This window comes from Ascaphus truei, chromosome 3 (genome assembly GCF_040206685.1).
Source record: "Ascaphus truei isolate aAscTru1 chromosome 3, aAscTru1.hap1, whole genome shotgun sequence".
NCBI lineage: Eukaryota > Metazoa > Chordata > Amphibia > Anura > Ascaphidae > Ascaphus > Ascaphus truei.
This window is the reverse complement of record NC_134485.1, coordinates 274,613,924-274,637,249: the sequence shown is the minus strand read 5'-3', so window position 1 is coordinate 274,637,249 and position 23,326 is coordinate 274,613,924. Positions and strand designations below refer to the sequence as shown.

At 41.3% G+C, this 23,326-nt stretch overlaps 1 protein-coding gene across 1 annotated transcript in view; it reads right to left on the bottom strand.

Annotated features, from left to right (window-relative positions):
- Positions 1-15,293: 15,293 nt before the first annotated feature.
- UGGT2 (UDP-glucose glycoprotein glucosyltransferase 2) overlaps positions 15,294-23,326 on the bottom strand; it is a 248,351-nt gene continuing 240,318 nt past the window's right edge. Inside the window, exons 38-39 of the mRNA XM_075590844.1 lie at positions 16,954-17,098; positions 15,294-15,541 (exon numbers count right to left, since the gene is read on the bottom strand). Of these exons, the coding sequence (XP_075446959.1) occupies positions 15,519-15,541; positions 16,954-17,098 (168 nt within the window). The 3' untranslated portion in view covers positions 15,294-15,518. The remainder of the gene's footprint in view (positions 15,542-16,953; positions 17,099-23,326) is intronic.

Genomic DNA, 23,326 nt, shown 5'->3' with positions numbered 1-23,326 from the left:
GCACGGTGCGATATCAGCTTCCTATTGGCCCGCAGGGCGTGGGAGCGTTAAATCTGCCATAATGTGAACCCTGGAGCAGCTACCGGCACCACTTACGGAGGTAATTATCTCCGGAAACAGGGGGTCCCCGGAGCAGAAATTAATGGGGTTCGGTGCCGGAGACTCCCTGCTTCAATCCAGTATATTTACGTTTTTTTTTTTTTTTTTAAATATATAAAAAGAATAATGGATTGCCTCTACGATGTGCCCTATCCCCACTTATTTTCAGGTAGGGAACCTGCCCCTTTCAGTAAGCTGTAGTAGTATAAATGGCCTGAGATTATTCTTACTAAAAGCGTGCTTCCTTGCGTTCAATAGTGAGGAGTTCTCAGTGTTGGTAACTCCATGTGTTTGGATTGGCCCAACCTGAAGGTCCCTACTGCAATCCTGATCAGATCAGTATGGAAAACGTATGCAGCACACAATAGTGGGATCCTAATTCAGGAACCTTGTGTGTATTCCAGAGAGTTCCTGGGACGGTGAAGGGGAAAACCAGGCTCACTAATAAAGGTTCAGCCCACTTGGTTACCCCTGATCTGTGTGTTGGGGTCCTAGAATGTCAGCTCTTGGACCCAGATGTCCTAAAACCTAAATGCATTACGGTGACTGTGCAAATTATGCGACATTAAAGATTTGTGTGTTTTGCCTTTCCTGGGATGCTGGGACAGGGGGATTTCTAGGCTGTAAGTTTCAGAGTGGGTTTGCCGGAGAAAGTTTTTTTTTTTTTACAGAATGTGTCTATGTAGCAGAGTTCCAGAGTTATGGGATACCCAAGGAGTTGGTTCCGGGAATCGAGTGAGATTCTCGATACAGCCAAGCACATTGCTCCGGGCAAACTCTGACTCTGAAAAAGTTATTACGACTCACTGCCCGTATTACTGCTGCAGCATCTTCCAGACAAGGCAAATGGGCATGAAGGGGTTAATGTATACCTGCAATCATACATGGGCCCCTAGTATAAGAAGTGGTGCCCTGGACCTGGTATAGGGGTTCAGGGGGTGCTAAGTGATAAAGGTGGGAGTGATTTCTTGTGTGTAAAAGTTTTAAAAGTAATTTCAAGTGTGCCAAGTATGAGCCTAGTGAGTGTAGGCAACATATACTCTCACTCCATCCCTGACACCATAACAGCGACTTATATATTTGTATCACACAAGACAGGACACAGTATAGTTTATTAAAGAGTTATATTTAATAGGTATATGTACTGATAACCTGTGAATGAACTGTGGGATTTCCAAGACATGGATTCCAGACGACCAGATAGCTACCAAGTTTGGTGTCTATGGGTTTATGCGGAGTCAGAACTTGAAAGCCTCAGGGATGTCAAGGTATTAGAACAGGAGGGGTACTGCAGTTCTGCCTGAGTATCCGCATCCTGGGCTAACACGGCTATCCGGCCACCATTTGCCAGAACCCAGACTCTGTGGAGCTTGGACAGCGGGTGGGCTCAGTATGCAAAGAGGCAGAGGTGCGGGTTGGCGCATGACCCTTGGCAGACCTGAGAAAAGGTACCCACCCAGCTTTACAATACTGGCAAATCGGTGATTGGATGGCAGAATTCCCACACTGATAGGTTGTAGAGGTATGTGAATGGGACCCAGAAACCCATAAGAAACCTTGCAGCCAATGAGGAGCTCAGATTCCAAGCGCCAAACTCAAAGATGCTCTGTGCTGAATAGACGCGAGCTGGCTCAAATCCTGAATATTATTATTTTGCCACGAGTTATCAGTCAAGTGTTAAGTATATCAATATTGGTGAAGCATTATTGACGGATGTCAAATAAAGCACTTTATAGTTTCTAAATGTTCCTGATACCCATCATTGTTACATTCAAGCATCCACCCCAGCCTGCACTTAACCAGCACCCTACAAAACGCCTGAGAGACTGAACAGTGCCATGTATATGATTATTCTGATGTAAACTCCTTTGGAGCCGGGTAAGAAGAGTTACACAATTAATTTCCAGTTCAACTTACGTGAAATCTTTGCTTCTAGCATTTTTCTTTTAAGATAAGGAAGGCAATTAGAATATTATTGTCACGGGAGACCAGGTACTTTTTACACCATTTAAATATTACCAGGGATCCTTCATTAGGCAAAACGATACCCTATTTCCTCAATTCTAAGACGCCATCAATTCTGAGACCCTTGATTTAATAAATTTTGGGGGGGGGGAAACCCCACTATATTAAATGTGCAGAATTTTTTTTTTTTTAAACTAGCAGACAATAGCATACATGTATCTACACTAGAGAGAGGCAGACAGAAAGGAGAGACAGACAGAATTGGGAGAGCGAGACATTATCAGATGAGTGGAGAGAGAATGGTTGAAGGGGGGGAGGGAGAGAATGGAGGGAATAGAAATAGCTGATTTTTTTTGTACATCGATTCTAAGACGCATCCCTATTTCAGAAGAGACAGAAAGAGGGGATGGGGGAGCACAGGTGGAATAATGTAGTATGGTACAATCTGATTCAGGTGTATATAACAACTGCTGGTTTGGGTGTTATAAAGCTAAAAAGGTCTCACACACTCACACGGCCTTGTGCGAATGCTTGCGCATCAAGGTATCTTTACGTCCTCTCTTCTTTTCTTTGTGGATTCGATCTCCGTCTCTCGTCTGGGCTTTCTTTCTTTGTTGGTGTGATGTCGCCTTCTTTGTCCTGTATATGTTGTTCTCCACCTCTCGTCCGTACTGGTTCTCCTTGTTCTTGTGTGTGATGTCACCCTCGGAATCAAAAAACACGAGATGAATAAAACCGGAACAAAATATAGGGGGAACAATCTAACCAAGGGTGGTCTATAAGGTTAAGGTTAATAATAGGTGACCAAACACTCACACGGGCATGTGTGGGTGCACTCTAAGGGATGGTGTCTTTGGGCTCCCAGGGGTGGTCCCGGGTTTTTCTGTTCTATGCATCCCTATTTCAGACATGTGAAAATGGGGAAAAAGGTGCGTCTTAGAATCGAGGCAATACGGTAGTAAACACAAATTGCATTTAATTTGGTAAACCCAAGTACAATAAGAAGAAATACACAAGGAACAGTTAAAAAAAAAATACACTTCCTGGAGGTCTGGGGGAAAATTTAGGTTTTCCTAGGTGCAGGGCGCCCGCTTGGATAAGCTTAGCCTGACTGGGATATACACCCGGTTTGCCTAGTCCCCTTTTCTGCTTCAATTCCTAGCCGCGACCACTCCGTTTGATTCTGAGAACTTGGGTGCAAAAGACGGGACTTAGTCTCTGCAAGGCAAACTTTTCAGGTTTCAAAACAAAGCCGGTTGCTCTATTTCGAACAGAGCAACTTTCAAAAGCTCACCTTAGCTTCATCGACTCAGATCATTGGTTGGCTTGGATGGACTGGCTCCCTCTCTTGGTCAGCACCTTACATACACTCCGCTGGGCTATCCCCAGAATGGAGGCGGAAGAAGCAGCCAATCGGAGCAATAGAAAAACTGGCTAAATCACCCTAAACTAAACAGCGTTTGACCAAAGAATCTAAATATAAAATAACACGTGCACAGTGATAAGTGTGTGAATTAATGTGTGAATGACAAAACTGACTGCAAATGTGATGATGAAATGTACAATATAAACCAGAGCTGCCTAAGGTGTCCCACAATACAAGTTATCGGAGCGTTGGAATTCCTCCCTGTCAGCCAATAGAAAGAGGGGCTCGTCCCCAGATGATGTCAGAGGAGGAGGCATGCTGGCTTGAAAAGCTGGGGAGGGGTGGGAAATATGATTTTAGCCAAAGGGAGAGCAGACTGCTGAGATATGGCTGCATCCTCCCTGGCTAACTCATTGCCACCTGCGGGGCTGGCTCCCCCAAGTCTGGAAACTACAAAAGGTGTCCCCACGGGGTGCCCTTTCTAGTCCGGACCTGGCCATTCGCCCTTTCCTAGCCCACCAAACGTTTTCACACCTCTGGACATCCTCTCCCCTTTGAGTTACGGACTCTATGCAGACTTGCTGGCATCTTAATGGAATGCCTGGGCAAATTGAGCCTTATAATTATGTATCAAACATATAAAACATCTTTTTAATACATGGGGGACCTTGGGGAGGCTCGTAACTGTATTGGATATAGGAGTGAGATTTCGGGGCTCGAAAAGTAGGAGTCTGGGGGACACGGGGCAGCCCCAGCGTAATTCTACTTGCATACCAGCAAATAGTGCCTGCTCGCCAGGTAGAATGAAGGTACACATAATATTGTATGTCACTTTTGCAGTAGTACTTTAGTTGGCACAAATAAATTGACCGAAAAATACGGTGTCTGAATTTTTAGCATATTGTGTATGTCTAATTGGTAAATGTTTGGGAGGTCTCTGGCCCCTCTTAGTTTCAGCTCATCCATGCCACCCCTACATAATCTGCATGTCCAAGTATACATGTCAAGCAGTAGCCCAGTGAGATTTCCTCCCCCAGGAGAAAGGTGTAGGTGACCTTTGCAGCAATATACTTGAGCAGTTTATTCAGTACTGTATATTTTTCTTGAAGGTTAATATTTATTTTTCCCCACTATATTTATTAGAGCATTTCTAGGGTTTTTTTTAACTGCACTGTAGCTTACTTATAGTACACCTTAATGTTAACCCCTTAGACACCGCATACATGTAACACATGCCATGCTATTGGTTTGTTTCCGCTTTCCTCTTTTTTCAGTGGAGGAAATGCACAAGACAGTAGATAATTGGCAGTGTAGGACCTGCTGGTAAGGTTACTTTGACTGGGTTGCAGACTTGATGTTTTGGCCAAAAGATTGAACTAAAGGACCCATAATTATGAGAAGAAAAAGAATATAGAAATGAAATAATTTGTAACATTGGACGTGCTTTGGGGCGTCTTTGTTTCCTGCTGTATATTTGAGGTCACTTTCCCAGCAGCATTCCAGTTGACACAATTAATTATATAATACTGTATGGGTTTTCAGTTTTCTAAGATAGTGTATAATTATCACCTAGATTCAATCCTTTAAACGTAGCATTGATTAATTTTGTCCCTAAAGATGGACTGCATCTTGTAAGATAGATGTTCTAATTTCAGTGAAGCAGTCGCTAACATGATTCACATTTGTACCTTAATTAAGAGGTGTTAAATCCCCTTATGGCAGTTATGTAAATACTTTAAAAACACTTTGGCAGATTTACTAAGCATTGGTCCAGAAGGTGCCATACAGCCTGGTGTTTTCAGACTGTATTGCGTGGTATGGCAGAGGATATATATCTGTATGTGCAATTAAATCGTGCCTTATGGAAATTCATACATGCTCCCATAAGATGTACTGAGGCTGCACCCAAGCGTAGTGCATATTCCAGAAGATTTTATCTGCCAATTTATGTTGCCGTCTCTGCTTGCAAAATATGAATAATAATTATTCAGCTACCAGTAAAGATTGTGCCCTTACACATGCACAAAAGGGGAGGGGGGGGGGGGGGCGAGGAAATACATAGATCAGAGTGAGTAAGTTACAAAGCCGAGGGAAAGTGTTCATAAGAAGTACAATTGGGTTCATCTCGTAGATCTCCGTGTCGCGGCGGTATCCTCCCGGCATCTCCTCCTGCAAATCAGGTCAACAGGGCTGCGTGATGTCAAATGGCGCAGCGGTGCTATGACAATGGGATGCTATGTGGTGTCACGTGACGCCCTGTTGCCATGACAATGAGATGCTCCGTGACGTGGTGCCATGTTGCCATAACGTGGCATCTCGTCATGGCCACGTGATGCCACGGAGCATCTCGTCATGACAACGAACATCACATGACATTGCGCAGCCATGTTGATAGAATTTAGAGGGGAGGATGCAGGGTGACGCCGCCGAAGGTAAGAAATATATAAGGAAAAGTTTTAAAAAAAAATTATCTCAGGGTTTGCTTTCAATAGAAGTTGGAAACCCTGGGTGAGACCCCCTCAAATGAGCATGTGCTTACAATGAGGTGTTTATTAAAAATTGAAACCCAATAAAATGACCTACCTCAGACATGCAAGCCAATTAATTGTTAGCTTATCTAACAGTGAAAGGGTTTAAGTAGTAAGCTATAGTATGCATGTATTTTAAAGGTGCAATCCCATGTAGCCAATCAAAAAAAATTTTTTTAATAACTGATGGGCAAGGGTAACCAGGCTTCATAATAAAGGTAAAGCCCTCTGGTTGCCCTTGGGTTCCATGTGTCCCCTGCTTTTCCACTTTCCATGTTCCCTTTACACCAGACTCATGCAACTTGCTGTGTGTAAGTTTTAGGTGGGATATTTGAGTAAGAATGTAATTATTTGTTTTCTGGAGTTCGGTGTCTGGAGCTACCGGTAGTACATATGAGAAACCACGCACCTCCAGAAAAGTTCAAAATAATTTAACATATTGGATATGCATTGGGGCTTCTCTGGTTTATGGTTGATTGAATGTACCTTCATGCTTTCTAATACCCCAAAAATGTAATAGATCCAGCTGTACCATACTCCATCCCATAATGAGCAGCCACTTTACCTTTTGTTTCAATATTGCCCCTTATCCCATGTCACGGGCGACCAGGTTATTTGCACCTTTTTACCGGGATCATTCATTGAGCAAAACAAGGTAATGAAATAAATTGTAATTTATTCGCATAAATTCGCTTACACACGATACACAATATACAGACAAAAATACACACTTACTTTGGGACTGGGGTCAAAAACTAGACGTTTCAGGTGCAAGGAATTCTATGGGAGAATTTTACCCTGACCTGGACTTAGCCCGGAATCTCCTGGAACCCGAATCGTAAAATTCCATACGCCACCGCTACGTTCTCTACTGAGAATTTTGTCCCTCCTGACCGCGTTAGTCCAAATATCCTGAAACTCAAATCAGCATAAAATCTCAGCCGCGTCCGCTACGATCGTTTTGGAAAACTTGGGTGCAAAAGTCGGAATTTAGACTGGCAGGCAGGCTTTTCAGGCTTGAAATCGAAGCCGGTTGATCTGCTATTCGCACAGAAGCAACTTTGAAAAGCCCGCCCGCGCTCTTGCTACTGGAGACTACGAATCTGATTGGCTTATCGATTCTTATAGTATTCTCAGTTTCATTAACAAAACTGAGCAGCCAATTAACGCGTGGGAACTGTCCCAAGCAAAGCCAAGTTGGTTAGAAAAGCCGGTTCAACGGGAAATCCGATATAGCCAAGCCAAGCCTGCCACCTCTCTCTCTGGCTATCTCAATGCCACTCGCTGGGCAGGCTCCACCAGGTCTGGCAGAACAAGTGGCATCCCGGAGGACTGCTATTGATCTCCGGACCTAGTACTCCCCCTTTCCCCACTGACCAAATGCTATTCACACCTCTGGCTGCTTTGAACTCCGATGTCCAGCAGACTTTCCGGCACTTATGGGTTAGCTCGGGCAGCCTGTTTGGACATCGCTTTGATAAAGCGCCTGGTGCACGAAACGCGTGAGAATTTTTTTTTTACCAGTCATGTTGTGAAGAACTCCTGTACAAATAAAACCTACAGTACCTTTTTTTGCTGGCATCTCAGTCTGGTTCCGTTTTCTTCATGGACTTTGCTGTGCTTTCCAGAGCTTGTTTACTCAGGCTCTTCGATATTTGATTCAGGTAAAATGAGTGGAGAGGCACGCATGCTGAAGGAATCCTGCTGTTGATCGATACACCCGTGCAGTGAGTAAACCATTCACTTGAACAATATATGAGAATTACTCAATCACTCCGTCATGTTGCAGTGACGTCTGATATAAGAGAGGCTTTTCAAATGTTTTGCAAGGAAGAGAGGAAATATGTTGGGTAGCATGTAATTCGGGACTGTATACATTCATTAACCTATTGCTCCCCACATCCTCCCCCCTATTACCAGTGCGGCTTAACCTTATTTACATGGATTGAGATATTCCGTCATTAAGGGGCACTGTGTTAGAGACCTGCTTCTAAAATACTCTTAAACAGCACCTGAACTATCATACAGCCATGAGTTCCTTGCTACAATTGTCATATGGAATTATATTCTGATTACTCAACTGATGATGAATCTGTTTTGTACTGTGAAGCACTAGTCTGGGACCTCAAATCCCTATACAAAAATCTAAAAAGCATGTTACATTACATTAAAGTATATTTTCATACACTTCTGAGTCTCTGGGTACAGGGGACAGAAAAGGGAAGATATTGTAGTTTTATTTCTATCTGCCTTATTCCCCACACATTTTCCCTGGGACTCAGTTTGGACTCTGAGTCCCCCCTCAACCTTATATACGGTTGGGGCACCCACAAATCTTATATTGGCTGTGGTCAACTTGGCACAAGATGGGGTAACCCCCTTAACCTAGGGATTCCCTCCGCTACAGGACTACATGTTTTATCCCTGTGACTCATTCTCCTTTCTGGGCTGTGCTGAAGCAGGGTACCCTAGTGGTGAGTCGTGCTTATGTTTTCAACGGGAGGTATTGCTGGTACAATGTGCCTACATGTATCCGAGAATCAGGCATGATTCCCGGGTACATTTATAGGGGAACCGACAACTCTGGACCCCAACCTCCTAGGCACATTGTCAACGGTTCCTCAGCAAAAAAAAACCCTTGAAACTCATTCCCTAGCAATCCCTGCTCGCTGGCATGCCGGGAAAGGGAAAAACACAAAAAATACTTTTAATACATACAATATATCAGTGATACAATGTTACTGGATCCAAGAGCTGACTCTCTGGGACCCTTATACATGGATTAGGGGCAACGAAAGCAGGCTTGACCTTTATTAGAGAGCCACAGGGAGTGGACAGGCAGGTTGAAGATTATAGCCATCACACCCTAACGTGTATTGGAGTTATATTGGAGTAGTGTAGTGTGGCTAACCACTCTAGTACCCTATAATTCCTGGTGTGTAGTGTGCCTAATATTAGCGGAGAGTAAAGATGTACTCTCCCTAAGTCTGCCTAAATAGTGTTGTAGTTAAGCAGACATGTATATTTATCTCTACCCTGCGGATCCACACATGAGGAACCGCTCAGTACTAGAACAGCAAAATATGTCAGTACACAGCAAAAGCCACTGCAATATTAATAGACAATCACATCTTGTACCCTGCAGCGTTATAAGCCACAATACTTGGCTTGCAGAAGACTTCGGTGAAGTCACTGCCGACATACGTTTCACTTGGGCGGCTTTTTCAAGGGTGTGATGTTGCCATGGTTAAGTGTACTATATATATATATATATATATATATATATATATATATATATATATATATATATATATATATCTCTATATCTCTATATCTCTCTCTCTCTCTCTCTCTATATATATATATATATATATATATATATATATATATATACACACACTTGCTAAATAAGGCGGAGTCTTAGCTACTTAGTTATAAAACGCTAACTGGTGACCTCACTGCACATGCGTAGCCACTCGCAGGTGAGCTATGTTGTTATCAGAGGGCTACGGGCCCCCAAGGGGTAGCTAATACACTCTGCGTGGTGTAACCAGATGTGAATGCACATTAATATTCTCTGCTATAGAATATGTAAATCAATGTCAATTTCAGATATGTATCATACAAGATGAGGTAGCAGATCCTATATAGTTGTATACTGCAATAAATAGGCTAAAGAGATACATGGCATACAGTATGTAGGATAAGGGAATGTATGCAAAAGAAAATCTGTTGGATCAAAATGCTAGGTCTCTATGGGTGTCTAAATGAAGGATGAATAGAGAAATCCCTCATTGAGACCAAAAGGATGTTTCGTATGTACAGACGAGACAATGAGTATTCTAAAGCTTGCCTTAAACTAGCCCGGTTACATGCTGGGTGTAACCTGGCTAGGTTAAGGCATTTCTGCATTGACTGATGAACCATTGGATTAACACAGCAGGGGTCCCTGGCAGTCCCATTCAGTTTGAATGGGACTGCCAAGGACCCCCGCTGTTAATCTGATGGACCATTAGTCAATGCAGAAATGCCTTAAACTTGCATTAAACTAGACCCAGCATGTACCTGGGTCTTTTTGGCGATTGCCACTGGTTTGTGTTAGAATAACCGTCAGCACTACAGTAAACCAACGACATTCGCGTTGTAACAATAGCCTATCCCAATCTCCCTTGCGTTGGTCAAAGGTGACCCGATCAATGCCCTGGAAGTGAAGATAATTAATGTTACAATTGTGAGCCATCATTTGGCCAGTAGGGTATCTAGCTGAATTCCTAATGGAGCCAATATGCTCAAGGACCCAGCGTCTTTGTTGGCGCCGGCTCTTACCAACATATTTAATACCACAACCGCAGGTAACCAAATAAATGTCCTCTGCGGTCTGGCAGTTGATAAAATGCCTGATGGTATACTCCTTTGTGTTATTCCAGTTGGAGAAGATTTTTGTTGGATGCATTTAATTGCAGGCCTTGCAACGGCCACATTTTTAACTTCCAAGAGGTTTGGGAGGAAGTCATGTGGTGGGTTTAGGTGTACTCAGATGGCTATGTCCATAAGATTTTTCGCCCTACGACTGACAAGGGACGGTTTAGTTGATAGAACCTGTTTCAAGTATTCGACCGCTAATAGTAGATGCCAGTGATTATGAAGGATCTTATTAATCTTGTGCCACTTTTGGTTGTAGGCACCTACAAATCAAATAACCTTCGGTGTTTTAAAGATAGGTCTCGTTTGCCATTAATTCTTGGCGAGGTGTAATTCTCGCTCGCTTATAAGCTCTTTTGATACAGGATCACTGTAGCCACATTCAGCATTCAGCATTCAGCATTGCTTCAGCATTGCGGCTGCTTACTGTTGAAACTCAACATCTGTAGAGCAGATATGTGTAATTCGAAAGAACTGCCCCACCAGGATGTTACATATCAGGAGTGGCGAATGGCGAGTGTCTACCTGCAGCATGCTATTTGTAGCTGTCTTTTTCCGGTAAATGGTAGTCTGAAGAATACCATCCACATCTTTGGCAATGGTTAGATCCAAGAAGTTAAGTGATTTGGAACTAATCTCATGAGTGCATTTGAGGTTCAGTGTATTGGTGTTGAGAACTCTAATAAACCCCAAAAGAGTATCAAAGGCGCTCATTTGTATGTCATTGTGTTTATGTAATTGCTGTCACTCTGTACCCCATTGTACCGTGTGGCAGAATATGAGGGCGCTTTACACAAACAATAAATAAGGCAACAAAAAAAAGAGACACCAGAAGAATATTTATATTCAGTTACAAACCTGTTAGTAACAGCTATAGCAGATAGAAATAGATTGAAGGAAAAACGGCAATCTACTTACGAAGACAATGCATTAATAAACAATTTTCAAAAGGATGGGAGGGTTCGACATTATAACTGACGTTTATTCAGAGGGTTGAGTCGAACGTCAGAGTGAACTTTTAAATCCGTGCAAAATCCAAACCCCCAAACCCGAGGGGATACCATTTTTTCAGTCTCTTTAAAAAATAAAAAAAACACCTGAAAAGAAACTATTCAAACTTTCAAATTTGCAAAGGAAAAAAACCTACACGTTTTTTTTCTAAAGAAAATTTAAAAATCCTTTTTATTCTGAGTTTTTTCCCCGTTTCAGAATATCCAAAACAAAATCGAGTTGCAGTCACACCAAGAAAAACTGCAAAAGTACCCACCGCTTCAATATTCATACAATCTTTTTACTAAATATGAAAAAAAAAATCTCAGACGATATACGTGACTTACCTATATTTAAAAAGGTTGTAACATGGTTATTACATAATTTTACACAAGGTGAAATTACAGTAGATAATTGTAATCTTGTTCTGTAAAGTACAACATTTTTTTTATGGTAAAAGACACCAGTTGTTAAAAAAACCTGCATGGCAACTAATAGAAGGTGAGATATTACCAGTTGGGGAATATAAAGAAGTCAAATCAATAAAACATCCATTATTGATTGTAATAATTCACATTCAAGTGAACAGTCATAAATGATTGATAATTGCTGTTGCACTTCAGTGACTAGAGCCACAAAGGTCGTTAGAGGTGACCTCACGCATTTTAGAGGGGTGGGGGGGGGGTTACAAAGTAATTTGCGAAACGATAACGTTATACAGTTAAACAGTTATCAGTTGACATCATTATTTAAATGTAACATCTCTTAAAATTACTTTTACACTGTATAAATGACATTTTTTATTTTACCTAAGTACACACAAACTCAGATCTACGCGTACAGTCTTGTCAAATCTCCAACACAATATAATATAGTCTCTCGTGTTGGTAACCCAGTCGCATATGTTCCATTCAAATGCTTGGGATCCTCTAAATGACATTCAGTGAACGACACAGGAAGGCTACGTTTAAACATCTGTTTGTATGAAAATAATCAGCAAGCTAGTAAAAAACAGCCATTTAGCACTGTACAAAATAGATATACTGTACATGACCCAGTTGATAGAAACTTGCAAGTTAAAAAAGCAATAATGAAGACGACAATACAAATGATTATAACATAGATGAAAGTAGGAATGTAGGGGCCAATTTAGACTTTGCTATATGACTCCACTGTCATTAGCCAACACTCTGCATTGGTGCAAATGGCCAATATGAGACTCGTTAAAAATAAAACATCCAAATAAGAGTTGGACCAAAAAAAAAAAAAAAAGTACAAAAGACAGTTTGAGTGGAGGTCGAAAAAATAATGAGTCTATAAGTGAAGCATAGACGTGATCACTCCAATTTTTTTTTAAATGAGCTCAGCATTGGCGTACACACAATTTAGAGTTGGATCAACAGTTGATCTTAATTTAAGATCCCTTCTTAATTGGTCACTAATCAGACTACACTATGAGCACTTAGAAACATACAATTTCTGGAGCCATGACTTTGATTGTCACGAAGATGCTAGCTGGAAATGCTTACTATTGTTCACAATAGATCAGGACCCCAGAGAAGGGAAAGAATTTTGAGAATCGTGGAAATGTTGTAGCATTTTCAGGCTCACCTACAGCTTTAAATACACGCAACAGCTATCCTTACAAATGATCCAACTACTGGATGTAGAGCTTCCTTCTGCTGAGCTCTGTTGTTGCAGACTGATGCTCGGCCCTCAAAGTTACGTTTTTATAGTTGTGTTGATGCAATTAAGCGCAAACGTTGCACATACATAATTATTACGCACAGTGTGATTGCAAAAACGTTAAAATCATGCACAGCCAATGGCACTCATCCATGTTTTAAAACAACCCACTAACACCTCTGTAGCGTCTAACTCTAAATCAGGCCCTAATCCCAGAAATAGTAATGGCGCAGTGCTAATATTTTATGGACACTGCTATTTTTGTGATTATTTCTTAACTTTTAATTGGGATTTGGTGTCCTTCATGGGAAAACAGCATCTAGAAAAGAGCTCTGTATTAATGCCAGCCGAGGTTCATTTATACAGCCAATATCTTTTACGTGCTCGAGATCTGAAAATTCGGCATAGGATTTTCTCCCCTCGATGTGAACATACAGTTTCCTATAAATATGCTTTTTGCATATTACATCTTTAAAGATGTTCTGATAAGAACAAAAAACTAGCGTGACTTTGGGTGCCACGGAGGCCTTCAACACTGGATTAGTGTCCTGTACGCCTCTGAAACAACCCATCAGATATGGAATCCATCTTTTCTGTACTGTTCATTTCAAGAGTTTTTTTTAAATTTTTTTTTTACATACATTGAAGAGGGAAGTGAAAAAGGGCAGAAACACAAAAGGGAGAGGAGTGGGGGTGTACGGAGCAATACACACTATGGTTCCAGTACCATAAATCACAAAGAATCAGCAGGAATTAGGCATTGGAATACTTATTTTTTTAATTCAAATCTGCTAAAGGAATTTGAAACATCTGTGATAATGCTTTGTGTGTGTTGGAATTAAATTAAAAAAGGGCAAAAATATCAATTAAACCTGTTAACCTGATTTTTTACTAAATGCATTTTAAAGCGTATAAACTTTTTAGTATTGCAACAATCTATGGTTTTCTAACTTGTAGAATGTTGCACAACCATAACATTGAACCAGATCTTCAGTTTGTTAATTAAAGTAATCAAAGCCTCATTAGCCTTAATCATTTGCAGTTTCAGAAATAGCTTGTATTTGGACTAAAAAAAAAACTCACAGTACAAAATGTCTGCAGAGAAAATTACATATATATATATTTTTTTTTTAACACGCTGGGAACACAGGATATGCACAAAACAAATAGAAGATTCTTTAAAGGTTTAAGGGACATTGCAAAACAGTCAAGGTCACAGAAAAGTATTCAAAATTGCAGAGATGTCGCTTTACTGGTGTGCAGTCTCGTCTTTCCTACACCAGTAATCATCCGAGATGCCTGCCAGCAACATCCAGAGGAAAAACTACTCTGTATAATAAGAGAGTACCAAGAAAGAAGTGCTCTTAGCCATATGCTCCTGGTGCACAGATAATAAGCAGTAATAAGTCAGACACACTCATGGAAGGATTTTGTAAATTAAAGCAATACTATTAGAATTACCTTGTGGGTGTATAATGTGCGTGTATATATATATATATATATATATATATATATATATATATATATATATATATATATATATACATATATATACATATATATACATATATATATATATATATATATATATACACACACACGCACGCGCACACGCACACGCGCACACGCACACACGCACACACACACACACACCAGTTGTCATTGACTTGAATCATGTGATCGTGTTCCTCACGCTGTAACTGGTACATGATAATTTAAATATTAGCAGCATATTTTGACAAGTCAAAGAGCAAAAGAACTGAGGACGTATTCCTGTCTTCAGTCGCTGCGATCACACACTAGGCCAGGCATTTGATGTTAAAGGTGAACTACTGTACATGTTTACTATACAATTTAGTACTGAAAGATTTTCTTTATTCTGTAAATATTCATGTAGAGAACTGCATATATTATTGATGTTAATATGTAAATGTAAATATGTAAAACTACTTGTTGAAGATTATAAAGAGAAGCTGTACACCCAACCTGAGATTTGAGTGCATGGGTCCAGTGAACAAGGGGAGTAGAAAAATATCTGGACCATTGCCTTATTCATAAACATGACGTGGCATACAGCAGCACATACAAGTCTCTAGGAATATACCCTATACAATGAGTAGCTCTTTGTATGCATTTAGGATAACATTTGCAGTTGCTAAAAAAACAAAAATTGAACAGTAATCTAGCAAATTTGAGTGGCACAATGTGTTTCCCAAAATGAACAACCTACACACAAATAAAAAAATCAAAATGTACGTTCAATTTATTCAATCAAATAGCTTAGTTGAAGCATTTTGTTGGCTAATTTTTCATTCAAGGAATCCAGGTGTATACCGTTTTGTTGTATATAATAATGATGATGAAACGTAGCCCTTGTCATATTACAAGTGCTTATGCAAACTTCTTTGTAGGAAACAATTCAGCTGTAGGAATAGCATTTTTATGCTTTACAGGGACCATTGCTAAAGTTCATCATGTTTTAAATCTGCAGAAATAAAACAAAGTATAAGACATCATGCAAACAACTAGAAAATAACATATTGGTAGTTTGCTGTAAATAATTTTTTCATGAATATTCAGCATTTTTCAATTCTAGACGCTACTATGTGTTTAAGAAAACATATTACGAGCGACAATTGGGATAAACAACACAAAATGCTCACATGACAGAACACTAGCCCCTAATCCCTTTCTTTTCCGAATACATTTTTATTCCTCCAATGTTAAAGGTATGTTCTGAAATACTGGAGAATTTACTGCTTGCTTAAACACATACTGAAGTTATGGGCAAAGTGGCTCAAAGCTTAGCCTATAAGTATACGAATTAAAATACTTTGGACAATTTTCTGTCTCTGAGCTTCTGGCAAATATAACATTAGACATATCAGAAAAATCTGTGTTACGACAGAACCAATAGGAAATAAAATATAAATGATCCACTGGGCGAAACAGTCAAAATCCTTTTCCCAAAATTTCCCGAGCTTCCCATTCAAAATTTGTTCCACGGTGTAAAATCCATCGACAGATTGTTCCAGTTTCAATCCATGCAGATTAATCCAAAAGCGCTATTGGATACAATCTGTTTGGTCAATTTTTTTAAATCATCCAACAGATTGTGGAATCCGCAGATTGAATTCTGAAAAATCCGTGCAGATTGTATCGCATGGCGGTTTTGGATTAATCCGCGCGGATTACAACTGGAAAAATCCATTGACGGATTGCGGAATCCGTCATGTGGCTAGTTAGTGATTTAAAAACAAGTTCAGTGCATTGCCACTTTCTAAAAGACCATCTAAAGTGACTAGTAACTGTGGTTGCTTTTACTGATCTAAAAGTTTGTATCAACAGCCCTGAAATTGTTGGGGTTTGAGGAAAAATGTTTTCAGAGAGCAGCATAGAACACTTTTATCGTATCTGCAGACTAAGTGGGATTGACGATTGAGTTGTGGTGGGATTGCACATAATGTTAGGTAGAACAAAAAAGGTTATTTTTTTATTTTTCTCATATTCCTTTTTCACTGTAATTGACAAAACGAGTCTACATAATTGTACAGTACTAGTGTCCCACATTTGTGATCATTCATAAAGAGATACACTGTTGGATATTTTAATAGAACTAGGACTGAAATCACAGTTCATAGCACAGAAGTGGTTCTTAGGGACAGTACAATCTACTGTATTTGCCACATAAATCATTACTTTAAACTACGATATCCACAGTTTCATTTGTAATCTTAACCTTTATACCATATTATCATGTATCACACATTTGCTTTGTTATTGATTTATCTGCATCTCAAATGAAAAAACACAAAGCTGCCCTATGCATTACAAGGAACAACTAGACACTGTACACAAATTAATTTAAAATCAACTGTCTCCTACACATTTCCTTACCATGGTTTGATGGCTGTGTTGCATTTTTCTTTTGTTCTTCAATTTGCTTCAACAGTTGCCTTATTTCTGTGTCATACTCTGTCCATTCAGGGACAATTCGTGCTGCAGCTTTTAGTTTGGGCTCTTTTGTTTTGGGATTGTTGCACTAGAAACACAGAAGGTATTGATTATGACCCCATTTAGTGAGTGCAGAAAGCACATATTTTGACACGTGTGATACAAACAAATAAGCTTTTGCTTATAAGTAAGGAGGATAGCAGAGCATCCGTCATGTAATTTTGTTATTACAAGTTAATAACTTAGATGGGTCTTGGGGGTTTCTCTATACTGGGGAAATTGAAATGTTTCCAAATGCCAGAGAGAGAGACAGTGTGACAACCCACTAGACAAGACCTTAAATAACAAGTTATACTATAAAATGCCTTTTCTCCAATATCCCAGACTGTCATTTTATTATGCTGCAGAGCACATACGTACAATAAACTACATGCATCCTAGACACACCACATTATTGCAGATAGCTAAAATCTCTTTAAATCAATGCATTATGCCACAGGCTGCCAAGATATTTAAGACACAGTTTGAAAACAGTAGCTGTCATTTTTGGTGGGCCTGTCCATCCCAGGCAGTCATACAATGTTGCTTTCTAGCCACTGTCAGATTACAGCATAGTTTATCGACTTCAACAAATTGAGCATTTAGACACTGAGATGTGTTCCCAGGCTTTGTGCTGTACATTCTGTCTTTATTCCTTTCTTAACACATTTCCCATACAATGATAATTCTAAGCCCATGGCTTATTAGACTTCAATCCCTTCAGGCACAGGTGGAAATAGAAGCTGCCAGATTTGATTAAGAAGACAAAACAAAGAGGAACCAATTTTCTAACACTGGAAAGAAAGCAAAAGGTCAAGGAGAAATATGGGTTTCCAGCTCATAATCAACAAGTAAGAACATTACATCACTGTATAAAAGTATAGCAAGGGGAAACCCATGGGATGAAAAAATGATGTTTAAAGGGCAAATGGAGCATTACATACTGACAACCTATCAAGAAAATTACTGTACTTGCATAAGGGAAACAAGAACATCAGATGTTCTTAACCAGAAGTAAATAACATTATTTTTACACATAGTTCGCAACTTCAGATACAAGTCAAGATACCTGTTAAAATAAAAAAAATTAAAAAAAAATTTGAATAAAAAAAAGATACCACAAACCATGGAAGAGAATATTATAATAAAAATAAATAAATAAAAAAAATACTTGCAAACCCTCAACAAGAAACAAAAAAAGCAGCGATCAATTAGGGCCATATTTGCTAAGCAGGAACTATGCCATAAGAAAACTCTCGGCAATGGGAAACGCCTTATTGCCCACTCAGTTGAAAGTGTCTCCTGGCGCTAGAATGATTATTCATGGTCCATATTTACAAAGTGATATTATGCCAAACGTTTATAGGGATAATGGGCAGAGTAAGTTGGCCACGTGGTTCTTCTCTGCTGTCAAATTCTGTGTGTCTAAACGAGTAGACCAAGCTGACCAAATGGTGTTTACCTGCCATGTATTTCACATAAATCCCTCTGAATTTATGAACATTTCATGGGTTCTCTACAGAACCTAAAATAGAGTCTTATACTTCTAGATGTCTATTTTTATACGTCCTCGCCTGCCAAATGCAACCTCTACTCCTTCTGGTGTCAACCCCTCCAACCTCATACCCATCCCCTGCAACCCTCCCTCCTCTCTCCCTTTCTCCTGTGCTCTTTGGAATGCTCGCTCCCTTTCTAACAGGTTCCTCTCTGTGCATGACTTCTTTCTCTCTCACTCTCTGCTCCTATTTGCTATAACTGAGACCTGGCTCACTCAGTCTGACTCTGCTCTGGAAGCTGCCCTCTCCTATGGTGGCCTTTCCTTCTCCCACACTCCGCGCACTGATGGCAGGGGTGGAGGCGTGGGGGTCCTGCTCTCCTCTCTCTGTCGTTACCGAACCCTTCCTATTCCTCCCTCTCTTGCTTTTCCCTCCTTTGAGGCTCACACTGTCCAGATTTTCTCTCCTCTCCCTGTTCATGTGGAGGTCATCTATCACCCACCTACATCTACTCATCCCCCTTCTGCCTTTCTCTCTCACTTTGAATCCTGGCTCTCTTTCTTCCTCTCCTCAGACTCCCCTGTTCTTCTCCTTGGGGACTTCAATTGCCACATTGATGACCCCTCTCTCCCTTGGGCTTCCCGCTTTCTTTCTCTAACCTCTTCTTTTGGCCTTCACCAGTGGACTGCAGCCAGCACCCACAAGGATGGCCACTACTTAGACCTGGTTTTCACTAAGAACTTTTCTCGCTCCGATTTCTCCATTTCCCCTTTTCCTCTCTCTGACCATCATCTCATCTCATTCTCTCTATCTCGCTTCTCCCTTTCTCCACCTCCATCTACACCCCGGTTCTGCAGAAACCTGCGCTCTATTCACTTACCTGACTTTGAGTCCACTTTACGCTCCACCCTCTCCTCTATCAGCTCTGCTACAGACCCTGACAACCTGGTCAGGAACTACAACTCTGCCTTGTCCTCCTCTCTTGATCTACATGCCCCGCTTTCTCTCTGCCGCACTCGCCCTTCTAACCCTACACCCTGGCTAAATTCCCACACACGCATGCTGCGTTCCTCCACTCGTTCCTCTGAACGCCTCTGGAGGAAGTCTCACACTCTCGCAGACTTCCTTCACTACAAATTTATGCTATCCTGTTTCAACTCTGCCCTCTCGCAAGCTAAACAAGCCTACTTTTCTGCACTAATCAACATGCACAAGTCTAACCCACGCCGACTGTTCTCTGTCTTTGATACTCTACTCAAACCACCCTCAGCTGCCTCTCCTTCCTCCATCTCCGCTCAGGACTTTGCTGACTATTTTAAGGAAAAGGTGGAATCCATACGTCAGAACATCCCATCTGTTTCTTCTTCCCATCCTACACCTCTTCCTAACTCTCCTCCTGCCTTCCTTGACTCTTTTTCCACTGTCTCAGAGGAGGATGTGTCGCTGTTGATCTCCTCTTCTCCCTCTACCACTTGCCCTCTTGACCCCATTCCCTCCCATCTCCTAAAACCTCTTACTCCTACTATAATCCCTACGCTCACACACATTTTTAACTCCTCCCTCTGCTCTGGAACCTTTCCATCCTCCTTCAAACATGCAACAGTCATACCATTACTCAAAAACAGCAAGCTTGACCCTACCTGTCTTTCTAACTATCGACCTGTCTCCCTCCTGCCTTTTGCCTCTAAACTCCTTGAACGTCTTGTATTCTCTCGCTTACTCCATTTTCTCAACACCTATTCTCTCCTAGACCCTCTACAATCTGGCTTCCGCACTGCTCACTCCACGGAAACAGCCCTCACTAAAATAACTGACGACCTCCATGCTGCCAAAGACAGAGGTCATTACAGTCTGCTCATATTACTCGACCTCTCTGCAGCATTTGATACTGTGGATCACCCTCTTCTCCTTCACATTCTCCATACTCTTGGTATTCGGAACAAAGCTCTATCCTGGATCTCATCCTACCTCTCCCATCGTACTTTCAGTGTCTCTTCTGCTAATACCTCCTCCTCCTCTATTGATCTCTCTGTGGGGGTACCCCAGGGCTCTGTCCTGGGACCTCTTCTCTTTTCTCTGTACACACTCTCTCTAGGTGACCTAATAACATCTTTTGGGTTTAAATATCACCTCTATGCTGACGACACACAAATATACTTTTCAACACCCGACCTTACTCCTGCTATACAGACCAAAGTTTCTGAATGTTTCTCTGCTATATCATCCTGGATGGCCCTCTGTCTCCTTAAACTCAACATGGCTAAAACAGAGCTCCTCATACTTCCTCCCAAACCTGGCCCTACGACCTCCTTCCACATTACAGTTGGAACTACGATCATTCACCCAGTAGCCCAAGCACGCTGCCTAGGGGTCACACTCGACTCCTCTCTCACATTCGCCCCTTCACATTCAAAACATTTCTAAAACTTGTCGCTTTTTCCTCCGCAATATAACAAAGATACGCCCTTTCCTCTGTTGCTCGACTGCTAAAACTCTGACTCAGGCCCTCATTCTCTCCCGTCTTGATTACTGTAACCTCCTGCTGTCCGGCCTTCCTGCCTCTCACCTGTCTCCCCTACAATCTATCCTAAATGCTGCTGCCAGAATCACTCTACTCTTTCCTAGATCTGTCTCAGCATCTCCCCTCCTGAAATCCCTCTCCTGGCTTCCAATCAAATCCCGCATCTCACACTCCATTCTTCTCCTCACTTTTAAAGCTTTACACTCTTCTGCCCCTCCTTACATCTCAGCCCTAATTTCTCGCTATGCACCATCCCGACTCTTGCGTTCTGCTCAAGGATGTCTTCTTTCTACCCCCTTTGTATCTAAAGCCCTCTCCCGCCTTAAACCTTTTTCACTGACTGCCCCACACCTCTGGAATGCCCTTCCCCTCACTACCGGACTAGCACCTCTCTATCCACCTTTAAAACCCACCTTAAGACACACTTGCTTAAAGAAGCATACGAATAGCACTGTGAATATTCTGAACTCATGATAAATAAAGCTTGGCCCCTTGCAGACGCACTTACCAGAACTCCCTCCTACTGTCTCTATACGTTCACTCTACCTACCAATTAGATTGTAAGCTCCTCGGGGCAGGGACTCCTCTTTCTTAATGTTATGTTTATGTCTAAAGCACTTATTCCCATGATCTATTATTTATATTATCTGTTATTTATTCGATTACCACATGTATTACTACTGTGAAGCACTATGTACATTAATGGCGCTATATAAATAAAGACATACAATACAATACAATATATTTTGCACTGTAACATTGATCATACATACTGTGGCTACAATTACTGAAAAATAAACAACATATAAAAGCCCCTAAAAATAGTTCTTGGTGCAAAATACAATTGCATTTCTACTTTATATATATATATTTATTTTTTTAGAAATAACCATGGCTGTACTTATCCTAACCTAAGATGATAGATTTCCAGCAAACTCAATTACTTGAATTATTTATGTGATGGCACAAGAGAATTACGTTGCATTCAGAAGGGAAACTGGAGGTGCCAACATTTAAAGTTACCATCTGCTAAGCTACCCACATTTCTACAAACAGGTCCATACAGATGCAGCGGCCGTTATTCAAACATTTACCTGGGTACATTTCGAGTTATGCCGCGTGTAGTTTGAGATATACTGTATTCACAAGTTTTGCCGGGACAGACATAATGGCCCATCGGAGTAACACAGTAGGGGTCCCTGCTGTGTGAGTCCTACCGGGGTCTGCCTGTCTGTAATAGACGCGCAGTAAGAGATAGAGTGACTGATTCAGCCTCTCTAACTGTGCGCCTCTCACAGGCGATCGTAGGGGTTTTATTTACATTTTAAACATTACAGTAATGTAGCAGGGGGTCTCCGGAGCTGAACCGCATTAATTTCAGGTCAGGAAATCCCCTACTTCCCGAGATACAGGCCCTATGGGGTGCCATTATCTCCTATGCATTGAAATGTCCCGATCACGTGATGCGAGACATTTACATGCATAGGAGATACCGGTACCCCATAACGGGGCCTGTAACTCGGGAAGCAGAGGGTCCCCGGACCTCAAATCAACAAGGTTCTGCTCAGGAGACCCCTGCTATATTACAGTAGTAATACAATTTAAATTGAAATATGTAATAACCACCAAAACACAACCCACCCCCTGTACCCCCACATAAAACCATATTTTATTTTTTTACACAGGATTAATACCACAGGCCGGCGGGGGTCCCCGGGTGGTCTCGACGGGTGTCCGCAGGCCCCACAGTGCACCCCGGTATGATGGTCATTTCTTCTATGTCTAGCCTACTGGATTTTAATATCTTTACCTTTATGATGACACACACACACACACACACACACACACACACACACACACACACACACACACACACACACACACACACACACACACACACACACACTAGTTTGACCTCTTTTGATGAAGTCAAATAATTTACTCATCTACAGTACTAAATATCCCACACATGCAGACGGTAACATTTGGGTTTCTGTTTATATGTTGCTCTGTTTTTGTGTGCTGCTCTGCGGCTTCACTGTGCTACAGGTAAGTTTTAGTCAGTGACTGATTAGTGGCATTTTGATTTGCTTATCAGTTGTAATTGGTTGGTTAGGCTGGCTCTGTAGTGCTTGACTGAGGTTTATATCAGCGCTTCCTGTACTCTGGGCCGGTGTCAGGGTTTTTGGTCCCCTATGCGAACCTTCAGCGTGTGCCATTCCCCCCTGCCCCCCTCTCCCCCCCCAAAATGTTCTCCCGG